This window comes from Chiloscyllium punctatum, chromosome 9 (assembly GCF_047496795.1).
Source record: "Chiloscyllium punctatum isolate Juve2018m chromosome 9, sChiPun1.3, whole genome shotgun sequence".
Taxonomy (NCBI): domain Eukaryota; kingdom Metazoa; phylum Chordata; class Chondrichthyes; order Orectolobiformes; family Hemiscylliidae; genus Chiloscyllium; species Chiloscyllium punctatum.
The window spans coordinates 75,505,319-75,522,373 of NC_092747.1; the positions used below are offsets into that span (position 1 = coordinate 75,505,319).

General features: G+C 41.1%; 1 protein-coding gene across 1 annotated transcript in view; it reads right to left on the reverse strand.

Annotated features, from left to right (window-relative positions):
• cwc15 (CWC15 spliceosome associated protein homolog) overlaps positions 1-17,055 on the reverse strand; it is a 119,467-nt gene that overhangs the window by 74,219 nt on the left and 28,193 nt on the right. Inside the window, exons 3-4 of the mRNA XM_072577839.1 lie at positions 9,035-9,147; positions 3,560-3,642 (exon numbers count right to left, since the gene is read on the reverse strand). Coding sequence (XP_072433940.1) covers positions 3,560-3,642; positions 9,035-9,147 — 196 coding nt within the window. The remainder of the gene's footprint in view (positions 1-3,559; positions 3,643-9,034; positions 9,148-17,055) is intronic.

Below are 17,055 nucleotides of genomic sequence, written 5' to 3' on the forward strand. Positions count from 1 at the left end.
GGGTGGGGTTCAGGAGCAGAGGTGCAGGAAGTGGAGGAGATGTGCTGGAGGGCATCATTGACAATATGGGAGGGAAAATTGTGGTATTTGAAGAAAGATGCCATCTGGTGTGTTCTGTGGTGGAACTAGTCCTCCTGGGAGCAAGTGCAATCAGGCAGAGGAATTGGGAATAAGGGATAACGTTTTTACAGAAGGCAGGATGGGAGGTGTTGTAGTCCAAGTAGCGTTGAGCGTCAGTTGGTTTATAGATGTTGAGTCGATCACCATTGATACAGATGGAGAGGTCCAGGGAGGGGAGGTATCCAAGATGGTCCAGGTGAAATTAAGGTATTGGTGGAACGTGTTGGTGAAATTGATGAACTTTTCAACCTCCTCATGGGAGCAAGTGATGGCCCCGATACAGTCATCAGTGTAGTGAGGAAAGGCTGGGGAATGGTACTGGTGTAGCTGTGGAAGATGGACTGTTCCATGTAACCAACAATGAGACAGGCAAAGCTGGGGCCCATGTGGGTGCCCATGGCTACCCAGTCATCTGGAGGAGGTGGGAGGATTCAAAGGAGAAATTATTGAGAGTGAGGATCAGTTCAGCCAAATGAATGAGACTGTCAGTGGAGGAGTACTGGTGGGGATGCCGGGAGAGGAAGAAACGGACGGCTTGGAGACCATCGTCATGACAGATAAAGTTGCATAAGGACTGGATATCCATGGTGAAGATAAGGCGTTGGGGGCTGGGGAAATGAAAGTCATGGAGGAGGTGGAGGGTGTGGGTGGTGTCCTGAAATTGGATGGGGAGTCCCCAGACCAGGGAGGTTAGGTTAGTATCAAGGTATGTGGAGATCAGTTTGGTGGGTCAGGAGCAAGCCGAGACAATAGGTCAGCTATGGCAGTCAGGTTTGTGCATTCCAGATTCTCACATCAGAACTATGACACATCAAACAATATTGGCAAATGGAACACCAGTTTATACAGCATGAGAAAAAGATGCTGATAAGTTAGGCCATTAGTGGCATGGAAATGCAGCAAGAACAGTTAACTAGGAGAAAGTGAGTCTGCAGATGCTGGAGATGCTGGAGAGTAAAGTGTGTGTTGCTGGAAAAGCACAGCAGGTCAGGCAATATCCGAGTTTCCCCCCAACTTACCCCAGTTCCAACCTCCCAGCTCAGCACCGTTCTCATGACCTGTCCTACCTGTCAATCTTCCTTCCCACCTACACACTCCACCCTCCTCTCCGACCATCACCTTTATCCCACTTCCATCCACCTACTGCACTCATAGCTACCTTCTCCGCAGACCCGCCCCACCCCACTCCCATTTATCTCTCCACCCCAGAGGCTCCCAACCTCATTCCTAATGAAGGGCTCTTGCCCAAGAACAGTTAACTGTCAATCTTAGTTCTCAGGCCAGGCAGGTCAATTTTGATTGGTCAAGGTGTTGTCATAGAATGCAGCAGAGATTGATAATCTCCATTACCCTTTTTTGTTTCGATTAAAAAGGCACTATATATCTGGATTCCTTTTGGCTACATAAGACCATCCCGCTGTATATTTGTAGCTTGGAGACCATGCAAATGCATCACACTGAAAACCCAACTGATACTCTAAAATTGGTTTCTGACCTAATCCTTAGCGTATTCCAAATTATTTCATAAACAATATCTGATGAATTACTATCTACAGGCATGACTCTCAAAGAATTCATTAACATACGTATTATGTCACTATATCATAGCGACCTAAGTGTGCTACCAACGTCTGAATCAGTGTTAATCAAACTCAACAGCTTAGCAACTCACTGAGTTGAGTCCAATTTCAATGACACTACATAAGCCCAAAGAGATGGCACTGCCATGAGAACACCCCAGTCCCAGTCAATGTTAACAACTATGTTGGTTACATGAAGCATCTTCAATGAATCACCACTAACTTCCTAACCTTTGTATGTTTCTGAAACATTGATGACACATACAAAATTTTTGAATTTGCAGCTGCAAATAACTTCTTTATACAACTTAATAAACTCCATCCTACGCTCAAATTTATGACTGAAATCACACAATCAAATTTGCACCTTTCCCTCAATGTATTAGTTGAGAAATCTGCCAATAGCTTCTTTATTACCTCCTACCAAAAGGCTACATTCACTGGTTGATATACATGTTGGGATTCTGTATGCTACATGACAAATTTCATTGGCACTGTCATAACAGGGCTTTAGTCATTATGTCACGATACAAACACAATACTGATACTGGGTGTATCAAAAGTATCCGACACAGTAACGGTTATGCTAATAAAGCCAAGACTCACTATAATTCACACTAACTCATGGAAGGAGCTGATAGCCATCATTTCTGGCATGAAACAGTGCCTAATCAACCTCAGACTACCTGAAAGTTGAAGGTGTGTCAAACATTGTATAATTGGTGAAGTCCACTGTCTCATGTTGCTATTTTGCAGTAAAAACCATGACTAGTTTTCTCCACTAAAGGATGCTACCATGAAGTCAAAAGGCCATTTTGCTTACTACTCAAGTGAGTAACGTGCTCTATGAGTTTCAGTGCCAGTACAATGTCAGATATGTAAACCGTATGTCCTAATAACTGGCAGAATGTTGACCATTTGAAATGGTAGCATACTGATCATGCTCAACCAAGTAGTGCTTATATACCTCAGAACAATATGTGCACTATTTGGTATGGTTCCGCTACTGGACATAATTTATGAAATAACATGAACTGGACTAAGAATTATACAAAAAACTATTTTAATATTGCCAGTCAGTGTGACATAGTTGTGTGTGCCAGTGCTACATATGTTAAAACTCAGGACACTTTTATGCAGGCAAAATAAATTCACACATACATTGCACATTTTTCTTGAAAATCAGGACACATCCCCTTTCAGCAATATTTTAGCTCTGTATTACCAAACAATTAATTATTCCTTTTTATGTTATCAACTGACCTATCCTTATCCCCTCACTGTTCCCTCCTACTTGCCAATTTTGTACTTTTGATATGCACTTCGTGTTGGCAAAATCTTCCAAAGGCATATTGCTACCATGTTATGCCAACTAAATATATTCTTAAACCAACAAGTTTCACAATGATTAAAGATTAGTCTGTGGCACCCACTGTCATCAGGGTCTAACTAATTATCCAATACATGTCTGGAATCTGCAGGTTTTTTTAATTGGTGGAACTGGTAGGAATTTCAGCAAATGTATCAGTCCACCAGTCCTACTTACCCTCTCTTATGTGAATGTAGTCTGAGGAAAGGATGGATACACAGCCCACCTCAACTCAAACGGGCATTGATAGTGCACAAGAAAGAAATACAAGTGGCAGAATTACTGGTCCAAATTTCTAGCCTACATCCACCATTCCCTTACCCAAACCAGGCCCATATAGTATGACCCATCCCTCATTTGCAAACCTGAGAGACCAAACACCTTGTAGTAAAGTTTTCAAGAAATATCTAAAATTGCAATTAAGGAAAAGACTACCAATAAATTAAATTTTATATTTAAATAAACCAAGTAGAAAAAAATCATAACCTACATCTGTCAATGGATCATCGGCATCAAGGTTTGCTGCAGGTATCTGATCCAGACGCGGTCTCTTTGAAGATGATGTTGTGTGTTCTGCAAGAATAGCCAAGAAAGTTAGAAGTTTTCAAACAAAGGTAGATTTTGGTAAGTAGATACCTGTCCTGCCTTTCATTTGTCAGTCTTGACTCAACATACGTAATGGAAAAGAGGTAAGCGTATGGGTTTGAGCCAAATCAACAATTCAATAGGTCATTTTTACTTCAGTTACATCTTACCCTATATCCCTACATCCTTTCATTCTGTCTGTATTCAAAAAAATATCAACTTTTAACTTAAATATATTCAAAATGAATGTATAGTTCTCTGGGTAGAGAAATCAAAATGATTCATGAACCTCATGTCAATCCTAACTAATTGCCTTTTTTTCTGAAACTGTAGCACACAGCTATAGATTTCCCAACTCGGGTTCCTAGTTTTCCTGGTATCGATCATTTGAACAGAGACGAGCCAAAATATTTTCTTAGAATTGAGAGTCCTCAGAATTTTCTTGCGGAAAAGTAGCAGGTAGATTGATCATTGTTAAGCAAGGGAATGAAAACTTATTGGGTAGCATTTGAGGTGACAACCAGATCAGCCTTGAACTTACTGAATGGCAGATCATATCCTGCCACATCCAGTCGTGAATTGATTTTTGAACAACTCACTGGAGAAGGCTCAACAAATATCCCCATCTTCAATTATGAGAGAGTCCAGCATATCAATGTACAGTGGAAACTCGATTATCCGAACATGGGCAGGCAATATTTCGTTCTGATAATCAATTATTTCGAAAATCGATCAAATGCCTTCCCTCTGGGGATCGGAGTTTTAAAGTCTGCTCCCCATTCAGGAGACTAGCAACAGCATACAGCGCACGAGCCCCCGCCCGCAACACCGCCCCCCCACCCGCCACCGCCCTCCCCGTCCATCACCGCCCCTCGCACACCCCCCCCCATTCATCACCACCCACTGCCCTGGTCCAACCTCAACCCTGCCCCGTCCAACTCCGCCCCACCCCAGCACAAAGCATGCGAGCTCCCGCCCCCAACACGTGGGGGGGGGGGGGGGGGGGGGGTTGGTGGATGGTCATCAGGTTAGGGTACTCCCCTCTGTAGAACTTCAGGGAAAGTATGGGGAGAGAGGGAGGGAAGGAGGTCAGTCATTTGGAGATGGTGTCTGTTTTTACTTCGGATAATCCAATTTTCGGATAATTGGTATTCGGATAGTCGAGGTTCCCCTGTAAAAGGTAAGACTGAAGCTTTCACGGTAATCTTCAGCCAGAAGTGCCAAATAGAAGATCTATTTCGGCCTCCTCGAATGGTCCCAAACAGTAGATACCAGTCTTCAGCCAATTCAATTCACTCCTTGTGATGTCAAGAACGGTTGGAGACACTGGATACTGTAAAGGCTACGGGCCCAGATAACATTCCAGCAACAATACTAAAGGCTTGTGTTCCAGAACTTGCTGCTCTCCTAGCCAAGCCCTTCCCGTACAGTTACAACACTGGCATCTATCGAACAATATGGAAAACTGCCCAGGTATGTCCAGTACACAAATCAAATCCAGCCAACTACTGTCCCATCAGTCTACTCTCAATCATCAATAAAGTGATGGAAGGTGTCATTAGTTACTTAGTGATGTTCAGTTTGGGTTCTGCTGGGGCTGCTCACCTCCTTACCTCATTACAGCCTTGGTTGAAACATGGACAAAAGAGACAACCAGAGGTGATTTGAGAATGACAGCCCTTGACTGCATTCAACCGAGTGTAGAATCAAGGAGCCCTGGCAAAACTGACATTAATGGGTATCAGGGGACAAATTCTCTGGTGATAAGGCTGTAATCATAAAGGTCAGAAGTGGGATGTCCACCGATGATTGCACAGCGTTCTACACCTTTCATGACTCCTCAGATACTGAAGCAGTCCATGCTCAAATACAACAAAACCTAGACAATATCCAGGCTTGGGCTGATAAATGCTGAAAAATGTGTTGCTAGAAAAGCACAGCAGGTCAGGCAGCATCCAAGGAGCAGGAGAATCGACGTTTCGGGCATAAGCCCTTCTTCAGGAATGAGGAAGGTGTGCCAAGCAGGCGAAGATAAAAGGTAGGGATGAGGCACTTGGGGGGAGGGGCGTTGGGAATGCGATAGGTGGAGGTTAAGGTGAGGGTGATAGGCCAGAGAGGGGGTGGGGGCAGAGGGGTCGGGAAGAAGATTGCAGGTCAAGATGGCGGTGCTGATTCCAAGGGTTGGAATTGAGATAAGGTGGCGGGGGTGGGGAGGGGAAATGAGGAAACTGGAGAAATAATCCTAATAATCCTACTTGCCTGGATGTGTGCAGCTCCAACAACACTCAAGAACCTGACACCATCCAGGACAAAGCAGCCCTCTTGTCTGACACTACATCCACTCCCTCGGCTACTGACATTCATTATCAGTAATATGTACAATCCATGAGATGCACTGCAGAAATTCAACTATGATCCTTAGATGGCACATTCCAAATCCACGACGACTTCCATCCAGAAGGACAAAGGCTGCAGATACATGGACATTCCACTAGCTTAAGTTCTCCTCCAAGCCACTCAGCATCCTGACTGGACATATATTGCCATTCCTTCACTGTGGCTGGATCAAAAGCTTGGAATTCCTTCCATAATGGTACTTTCTCAAGGGCAACTAGGATGGACATTAAATGCTAGCCAGACAGCAATGCTCATATCCCACAAATTAATTTAAAATTCATCATGTAAAAATATTCTACTTTTCAGTATTTATTACCAAAGGGAATGGGAAAAAACAGGAATGGAGTTGGATGATCAGCCATGATCATATTGAATGGCACTGCAGGTTCACAGAACCAACTGGCCTAATCCTGTTCGTATTTTCTATATTAATATATTTCTGCAACAAATTCATATTTGTTCACTAAATCCTACAGTCTTTAACATATAACCACAGCAGACACTTCAAAACAATATAGTGGGAGATATTAGGAGATAAAAGACATACATGGAACAGAAAGGGGTCTTTGGCAGTATTTATCTCTCAACCAACATCAAAAAGATCTTAATGTAGATAATTAGCAACTGTGGCTTTGATGTATGTAAATCACCTACTGTGCTTTGCTAAATTACAATAATATCTATACTTCAAAACTACTTAATCAGTATAAAAGGGCTTTGGGGCATCCCATGGTCATATGGGCACTACATAACTATGGAATCACTGTGTCTATGCTGTCTCAAAAGCATCTCTCACTCCCCTTCTTTTTTGCTTGTACCCCTGCAAACTTTCTCTTTCCAGATAATTATGCAATTCTCTCTTGAATTCCACAATTAAAGTGTACCACCACCACCACCACCACCGACTCAGGCAACACATTCCTGATCTGCACAATTTGTTGTGCAAAAACTATAAGCCCTTTTTCCACCCTAGTGAGCTCTTGCCTGCATCATCTTTCAGCTGCAAAAAAAATGGTAAGGAGAATATCACACAATACTTCATGAATACTGGACTGTCAGCTGACATCAGTGCTACCTGTGAGGTAACGTACACAAACACAAATCCTGCACGAGATAGGCTAACCCATTTTTCAATTTGCCTCTCTGCATTGCATCTAGGCAATGATTAATATGTATGCAAAAGGGTGAAAAGTTATCCAGAAACGTTGTTTTATCCCTTGCTGTTATACCAAGCTAGGAGCACTTCCTTTATAATAAACGTTGTGCAACTTAATTCTAGTTGTTCTCAAAATAATCCTAAAGGAGGAAAGACAAAATGTCCAGGATTCCTCATCCATGTAAAAAGTGTTTGTTCTGTATGTTATATTAATGTACAGGTAGAATTCATCTCTTTGCCATGAAGGGAATAGTAGTCACAAATCTACAATGTACAAATTCAACATTGTATACATTCTCAAACATATGTTCAAACAATACCACTCTTGCTGTGTTTGCATCCCAGCTAATGCCTTGCAGAAAAGTAAATGTTTGTTGGACAGATGCAACAATTGCCTTGTGCAGAATCATAGCCCTAGATGTTAATCTAAGCACTCATATGAATTGACAAGAACTACAGAATCATACAGTACAGAAGAAGCTCTTCAGCCCATCAAATCTGTACTGACACAAAAAAATACACTGTCATCTAAACTAGTCCCACTTTCACAATCTAGGCCGTTGCTTTGAATGTTTTGACACTTTACATACTCATCCAAGTTTAGAGGTTTTTGGAGGTTGTGCAGTTACCCACTTCAACTACCATTCCAAGCGTCCAGAGCACTAATACACTGGGTGAAAATATTTTTCGTCAAATCCCCTCTAGTGTCAAATCCAGTGTTTCACTTTGAAACTGTGCCCCCTTGTTCTTCACCTTTTGACTAAGGATGACAGTGCTTTCTACCCACCTTGCCTCTGCTCCTCATAATTCTATAAATCTCAATCAGGAGCACCCTCAACCTTCTTTGCTCCAAAGAAAACAACACTAACTTATCCAGATTCTCTTCATAACCATCTCAGATGACATCTTAATGCTCTGCACCCATCCAATGCATTCACATCCTTCCTATAGTGTGGTGACAAGAACTGCATACAGTACTCCAGTTGTGGCCTAACCAAAATTCTGTATAGTCCAACATAACTTCCTTGCTCTTAAAATCTACGCATCGAGTGATAAATACAACAGCTCCATATACCTTCTTAACTAACCCATCAACCAGCCGAACAACCTTCAAGACTAGCATCGCAAGATCCTTCTGTTCCTCTGAGGTTCCTACCGTCATGCTAATCCACTGAGGAAATTCACACTTCAGTTAGGTTCTGATGTAAAATGGAAATATAAATGTTGAGGATTGTTTCACAAGAATAAAAACACAAGTTATACTAGGCTTATGACATCTTGCGGATGTTGATTTGGTCACCGAGCTAGCAGGTTGGCATGCAAATGTTTCATCACCATGCTGTAACATCATCCGTGCGACTTCTGTGAAGCGTTGTCATTCTACTCAACTTGATATTTATATAATTTGGTCTGTTAAGATGGGTTGTGTCATTTCCAGTTTTACTCTGTAGTAGTTGTATATGGCATCTATTTCTACATGCTTGTTGATGGCATTCTGGGTTGAAAAGTAGGCCTCTAGGAATTCCCATGAAAGGCTCTGGTTATCTTGTCCTTGTGACATCATGCCAAGATTGCAGTTAAAAGCTAAATACTCTTCAACAACTGTTAAAAATTATTGATTTCTTCAATTCCATAGCCCCAATAATCCAAGAGAGAAGATCGCCAAGCAGGAAAATTGATTGCAAACTGTTTAAATTTAAAGTTCAAGGTGAAATGATTTGACACTACTATAGTTGGTTACAAATATCAGAAGTTAGTTTAATATTTTTCAGAAAACAAATTTAAACATCAATGCAACTCCTAATTTTGGAAAGAAACACTGTATACCTCTGGGTGGCCGGTCCCTATTCTTCTCACGTATTGCCACTCGTTCTCTCTCCTCCAGTTCCCTGCGGAAGTCACGACTGCGCAGCTCTTCAGGGACATCCTGGGTTGGTTGCCTATAAACAAGTTGTACAAATACTTATATTATTTGCAGCATTTTGTTTTTAATTTTACTTCAAGTTCAAAACAAATTAGTTTAAAAATTATATTGAGGCTAATAGAGTTATCCATACAGCAGCACTGCCAGAGCAATTTGAATTCAGTATATCAATTTCAACCAACCAGAGATCTGCCATGAACTAACTGGAATTAGCACACCATATAATGGTAAATCCAAGTTGGAACTGGCAAAGGTTTATTATGAGGTAAGTCACATGCAAGCAGTTTGCAGTGGCTAGCTCAAAATGGAACTGGAAAAAGTCTAATGATAGTACTTACATCAACACCTATACAGTGAAAATAGTTGATGTACTTATTCTACAAAAGGGAACGAGGAGGGAAAATATAAATAAGTAATGTAAAAGGAATATCTTAATCAGTGACATTAAAAAAATTCCCTGATTTTCATAACTGCAAAAAGTACGATTTTGCTAATGGGGAGGAAAGGTGAAACAGGAGTCAGTTCCTGAGCCCATTTAATTAGATGCAGGTAGACAATCCTTTATCTGAAATCCAGAAAGCTCCAAAATCCAAAAGGTTTTTTTGTGAAGTTTTTTTTCTCATTAACAAAGGTTATTTGGCATGCAAACAGTTAACCCAAGTCCATACTCACTCAATACGTGTCACTCAAGGCCCATTTTACTGAGTCTGTTCTTCCAGTAAGATATTTTAAAAAATCATCAAACTGTCACTTACTCTGAAATTTGAAAAATTCTGAATTCCAAAAACTAGCTGGTCTTGAGCATTTTGGATAAATGACTGTGCACCTGAATCTTCTCATCAAGTTAATCAGGAATGATATTTGACATCCTGCAGTAGGTGGGACCATTTAATTGTTAGACAACTGAGTGTGTTTTTCTCCCTATCACTAAATCACCCAAGGCTTTTTTTCATCAATTAACCACCACTACATGCAAAGCCCATTAAGGGCAATGCAGACAATCTCAGGTGAGGGAGTAGGAAGAGGAGGAGCAGGCAAAGTTGGAGTTGGAAGATGACCATGTGTACCACAATACCATTCACCCACTTTTATTTCAAACCCCTTGATAATCTTTTTACCTAATAAAAAGCTCTCTCTATCCTTAAAATTCTATTTGTCTAAACATCCGCAGCTGAGTGTACCAGAAAAAGCACGCCTTGCTTTTGCTACTGAATGGGCACTCCAAATAGTTACAGGCTCCTGTGATGATGCTGCTCCTTTAACAAAGTTATGTTGTCCTTGGGTTTTGCCAGGAAGTTGTAAAAACACAGAACACAGGTTCTGAAAAGTCTGGACTTGAAAGGGTTTTAGGTCCAATTTGATTATAGCTAACAGATACTGCCTGAGGCAAAAGGCTTTTATGATATAAAAAAAACTTGCACAATGAAAGGGAAATGACCAGTTCTCCCAGCTTAACTCTTCTCTGGTCTGGTCTGGCAGTTGGGAAGCTGCTAGACCCAAAGAAGCAGGGTCATGGTGATCCCCCTCTCTCTCTAACTTCTGTCCTGTAAGAAACTGTGCTTGATTTTACCTTTTGTGCCAAGGGGTGTTTAAGGGGATTGTTGCAAGTATCTGTTGGGCTTTCAGATAGATTAAGCTATTCTGTATTCTGTTCTCTCTTGTTTGTGTTTCATTCAGTAATCTTGTAAATAAATTGTTTTGTTTATAAAAAAGGGGTTTGATCAGTTGCATCTCTCCTGGAATTTCCACATTGCACTTGCTTAAAATATCAATCAAAGTTAGGGTCTGGGTTACTTTCTTGAAATGTTTTGAGGGGATCTGGCCTGGTCCATAATAGATTGAGGGCTTTTTGTTCTATAGTTCCAATTTGGGATTAGGATTGTTGGACTCAAAGGCAGCAAGTGATAGGTGTTAGAGTTTTTTGTTCTGGGTGCTGAATTCAGTTGGTCTAAATAGTGCTTGGGATAGCAATGACTCTTTCAGTCACCAAGAGTTTTCTGGGGGTGAAAAAAGTACTTTGGGGGTTTTGCAAAAGGTCATTAAGGCCAAGCTGCTGGAATTAGCAGACATGCTGGAGCTGGAGCTGCTCCTTCTGTGAGGAAAGGAAAGATAATTATAGCAATTGCTGAGCATTTACATTTGATGGCGATGCCTTCAGAATCTTTAGAGATGGCTAATATTCAATTGAAAATGAAGCAACTTGATTTACAGGCAAAACACAAGGAAAGGGCAACAGAAATGAAAGTTTGAATTATGATTATAAGCAGAGGAAAGAAAAAGAATGAATCATTTTAGCAGAACAAAAACAGAGAAAGGAGAGAGAGAGAGAAGTGGGGGAGGTGAGGGTGGAGGAAGGGAGGGAGAGAGAGAGAGAGAGAGAGAGAGAGAGAGAGAGAGAGAGAGAAAGAAAGAGAGGGTGTTTGAAATTCAGAAATTGGCATTTAGACAAGAGTTCAAAAATTCACTTTTGAATTGGAAGAGGAGAGAGTCAAAGCAGCAAGATTGGCAGCTGAAATGGCTAATGATTATGAATTGGTCCCTAAATCAAAATTTGGTTTCCAAAATCAATCTCAATCTGACGGATAGAAATTGGGGAAAAGAGAAATCCTCACGTGGAAAGGGAAAAGTAGATCTTGGTGAAGATCAGAAGGAAAACTTACGACAGGGTAAAAAGGAAACCCTTGAAGTGGAAAGAGAAGTTAAGAAGCTTCCACTGCAATAAAGTAGGCCAATTAAATCACAGTGTTGGTGGGTTAAGAAAAGCACTGGGAAGCCACATGTAGGAAAACAGAAGAAGCCACGGAATTTTGTTGGAGTGGTAACGGAAAGCACAGTGGAGGCTAGGAAGCTGCACCACAGTATTCCTGCTGGTCGGAGGTTGGTTAAGGAGGAAGTGCCAGATCTTCTTAAACCATATATCTGTGAAGGTGAAGTTTATTTGCATAGGCCAGGAGCAGCAGATACAGAGGTTACAATACTAAGAGATACAGGATCCACTCAATCTGTGAAGTTGCAAGATGAAAAGATATGTACTTCTGAAGGACTACTGTCAGAGAAGGTACGAGTTACAGGAATTCACACTGAGACAAGAAGTACTCAGTTATGGAAAGTGAAGTTAGAGTGTCTAGTGAAGAGTGGAGAAGTTGTGGTGGGAGTACTGAACAAACACTCAACTCCAGGAACACAATTTGTCCTTACTAATGATGTAGCTGGTTCCCAGGTAGGAGTGCTGCCTACTTGAGAAAGTCTATAGCCTTAAAACTATTCTTTAAAACATTTAGACTAAAATGTAATGCTGAATTATAGAACTCATTTGCTGCACGAGAAAATAGAGGGGCAAGAAGGCTCAGAAAAAGGGGGGAACTCAAGGAATGCAGAAGATAGGGACAGCTGTGCTCCCCAAGTGATAACAACAGGATGCCCTAAAGCAATTAAGAACATTTACCTTAGCATCAGTGAATCTGTGTGAACAGGACACCAAGTGATAATATTCACGGCAGTTCCCTTGTGAAATAAATGAGTGTTTGATTCTGACCTTGAAACGAAACTTGGTACGATTAAAATTGTAATTAACGGTCAGATCTTGTCAATTATAATGGATTCTTATTACCCCTTACAAGCGGGGCAGACACAAAGAGAAAAAACATCTTTGCTGTTACAAGACCCTGACTTTGAGAGTTCAAAAGGATACCAGAGAGACCATTTTAGTGCTGAGGCTGTTGGAGCCAGTAAAAAAATTAACTGTTAGTGCTTATCTGCTATGGATTGAATTTAATTGCATTTTGGGTCTTTATGAAGATATTGAGTAGCCTTTACCGGTTATTAAATACAAACTTTGTAAAAGGTAATATTCATGAGGTTTTAACTTACTTGCTATTCTTGCAGACCACTCTACAGACCTTGCAGACTGCCCCACTGCCAATTCTAACTAATTAGATCTTATGTCTTATTTGAATTTGAATTTGAATCACAACCCTGAAAAGAAAGCATGTTTAATTTGAAGACTAATGAGTCAGTTCAAATGCAACTCAGCCCCAGGTACAGAATGATTCAGTGCTTAAAAAGCAGGAGTCTGCCCCTAGCTGAGGAATTATACTAAACCTAACATTGAAGAGATTCTGGCACAAATGTGTCAGGAAGCCATTTTATGATCAAAAGTTTGCCCTCCTTGCTAAGAAGCCATTTGTAAAACAATTGTATTTTACATGTGAGCTGTACCTTATGAACTCTTCAGTTAGCTCAGGCTGGTACCTCTTTATGATAGGAGTTTATCTCACTCGTAGGTGCCTAACTTGGTTGGGTATGTTTTTCCCACCTGATGAATGGCTTAGGGCCTGTAGGAGTGATTAATCAAGCGTACACAGACCTGTCAATGACCTTTTCTGCCTTACGAATTATTGTCTTTCACTGTTATCTGTTTAATTAAGTGCATGCAATGTTTTTGTAAACTCTTGTGTAAAGGAAGCTATTTTGTATCAGTACATCGGAGTAGCCTGCTGGGGCACTTGAAGAGCTGGTACCCTACTCTCCTAGGTTATTAGAACCTAGCTAGTTTAGCTTATAGGTATCAGTGTTGTGTTGTAACAGTGATGCCATTAGTGAATAAAGGGGATAACTAGAACTAAACTGCAAGTGGTTTTTATTCCAGACTTCCAAAGAGTACGATCTCCAGGATGAACCAAAAGAGAGGCTTTACAGGTCCGAGTCCACAAGGCTGTCTCAAATCTCTACTTTAACACACTGTGATTGAAAAGCTAGTGAAAACTCAGGCAATTGAACTATTGCAGGACAGATATCCTGGGATTTTTCCTGACTACATTGTAACGAGATCACAAAGTAACCAGTTGAAACCAGGGCAGATCCAAGAGTACAGATAAGAAAGTTGAAGTGGCAGAGATCTTGTTTGATCAAATGGTTGATACAAACCAGTAGCAAATAGATGACTAAGTAGACATCCTTAGCTCAGATAAATTAACTGAGTTAAAGCAGAAAGATTAAAATTTAAAGCAATTGTATCAAAAGGCATACCATAGAAAAAGAATCTGAATATATCCCTGAATGTTATTACCTTAAAAAAATGATATCTTAATGAGAAAATGGAGACCATCACATATTCAGGCAGATGAGAAATGGGCAGACTTTCATCAAGTTGTATTGCCAGTGGGTTACAGAAAGGAGGTGTTGCGAGTGGTGCATGAGCGACCACTACGGGGTCATTTAGGAGTGAGAAAAACTCAAGCTAATATACAAAAACATTTTTATTGGGCTGGAGTGTACGAGAATGTAGTTAAATTTTGCCAGACATATCATACATGTCAAGTATTTGGAAAACCACAGGCAGTAATAAAACCCACATCTTTAATACCTATTCCTGCATTTGAGGAACCATTTTCAAGAGTCTTAATTGATTGCGTAGGATGCCTACCTCAAACAAAAAGTGGGAATCAGTATTTGTTAACAATAATGGATGTGTCCACGAGATTTCCAGAGGTTATTCCTTTACAAAATATCACAGGTATTGTATTGTAGAGGAATTATGCAAATGTTTCAGTACATATGGACTACTCACGGAGAAACAATCAGATCAAGGGTCAAACTTCACGTCAAAATTATTCAAGGAAGTTTTGGACAGCTTAGAAATAAAACAATGCAAATCTATTGTGTACCATCCAGAGTCGCAGGGAGTGCTAGAAAGGTGGAATCAGTCATTAGAGACCACATTAATGACGAATAGTCAAAAATATCCAGATGATTGAGGTAAGGTAATTCCATTTTTGCGATTAGAGATGCTCCAAATAAATTGACCAAATTCAGTCCATTTGAACTAGTTTTTAGGCATGAAGTGAAAGAACGGCTAAAATTGATTAAGGAAAAATTGGTAAGTCAGAATTCAGAGAGCACATTTTTGGACTCTGTGCCAAATTTTAGGAAACAGTTAGGTAGAGCAGGGGAGTTGGCTAGATAGCATTTAAAAGTATCACCGTATATAATGAAGCAGACAATTAAATTTAAAAGTTGCAAATTTTCTATGGGGCACAAGGTGTTAGTGTTACTTCCAATGATAGGTGAACCTTTAAAAGCAAGGTTTAGTGGACCTTATCAAGTTTGTGTGGACCTTTGTGTGGAACTGCAGGAGATGAGGCAGATACTAAATGAGTATTTTGCATCAGTATTTACTGTGGAAAAGGATATGGAATGTAGGGAAATAAATGGTGACATCTTGAAAAATAACCATATTACAGAAAAGGAAGGGTTGGATGTCTTGAAACGCAAAAAGTGGATAACTCTCCAGGACCTGATCAGGTGTACCCTAGAACTCTGTGGGAAGCTAGTGAAGTGATTGTTGGGCCTCTTACTGAGATATTTGTATCATCAATAGTCACAGGTGAGGTGCTGGAAGACTGGAGGTTGGCTAACATGGTGCCCACTGTTTAAGAAATGAGCTAATAGGGAACTATAGACTAGTGAGCCTGACACTGGTGGTGGGAATCCTGAGGGACAGGATATACATGTATTTGGAAAGGCAAGGACTTATTAGGGATAGTCAACATAGCTTTGTGCATGGGAAATCATGTCTCACAAACTTGACTGAGTTTTTTAAAGAAATAACAAAGAGGTTTAAAGGGCAGAGCAGTTGATGGACCTCAGTAAGGCGTTCGACAAAGTTCCCCATGGGAGACTGTTGAGCAAGGTTAGATCTCACGGAGTACAGGGAGAACTTGCCATTTGGATACAGAACTCAAAGGTAGAAGACAGAGGGTGGTGGTGGAGGGTTGTTTTTCAGACTGGAGGCCTTTGACCAGTGGAGTGCCACAAGGATCGGTGCTGGGTCCACTACTTTTTATCATTTATATAAATGATTTGGATGTGAGCATAAGAGTTATAGTTAGTAAGTTTGCAGATGACACCAAAATTGGAGGTGTAGTGGACAGCGAAGAAGGTTACCTCAGATTACAACGGGATCTTGATCAGATGGGCCAATGGGCTGAGAAGTGGCAGATGGAGTTTAATTTAGATAAATGCGAGGTGCTGCATTTTGGGAAAGCAAATCTTAGCAGGACTTACACACTTAATTGGAGTCCTAGAGAGTGTTGCTGAACAAAGAGACCTTGCAGTGCAGGTTCATAGTTCCTTGAAAGTGGAGTTTCAGGTAGATAGGATAGTGAAGAAAGCGTTTGGTATGCTTTCCTTTATTGGTCAGAGTAGTGAGTACAGGAGTTTGGAGGTCACGTTGCGGCTGAACAGGACATTGGTGAGGCCGCTGTTGGAATATATTGCGTGCAATTCTGGTCTCCTTCTTTTGGAAAGATGTTGTGAAACTTGAAAGGGTTCAGAAAAGTTTTTTTAAGATTACTTATAGTGTGGAAACAGGCCCTTCGGTCCAACAAGTCCACACCAACCCTCTGAAGAGCAACCCACCCATTCCCCTACATTTACCCCTTCACCTAACACTACGGGTAATTTAGCACCTAACCTGCACATTTTTGGACTGTGGGAGGAAACCGGAGCACCCGGAGGAAACCCACGCAGACACGGGGAGAATGTGCAAAGTCCACAAAGATAATTGCCTGAGGCAGGAATTGAACCCAGGTCTCTGGCGCTGTGAGGCAGCAGTGCTAACCACTGTGCCACCGTGCCGCTCAAAATGTTGCCAGGGTTGGAGGATTTGAGCTATAGGGAGAGGCTGAATAGGCTATGGCTGTTTTCCCTGGAGCGTCGGAGCCTGAGGGGTGACCTTATAGAGGTTTATAAAATCATGAGGGGCATGGATAAGACAAATAGACAAAGTCTTTTCCCTGGAGTAGGGGAGTCCAGAACTGGAGAGCATAGGTTTAGGGTGAGAGGCAGATGATATAAAAGAGACCTAAGGGGCAACTTTTTCACATACGGTATGGTATGTGTATGGAATGAGCTGCCACAGAAG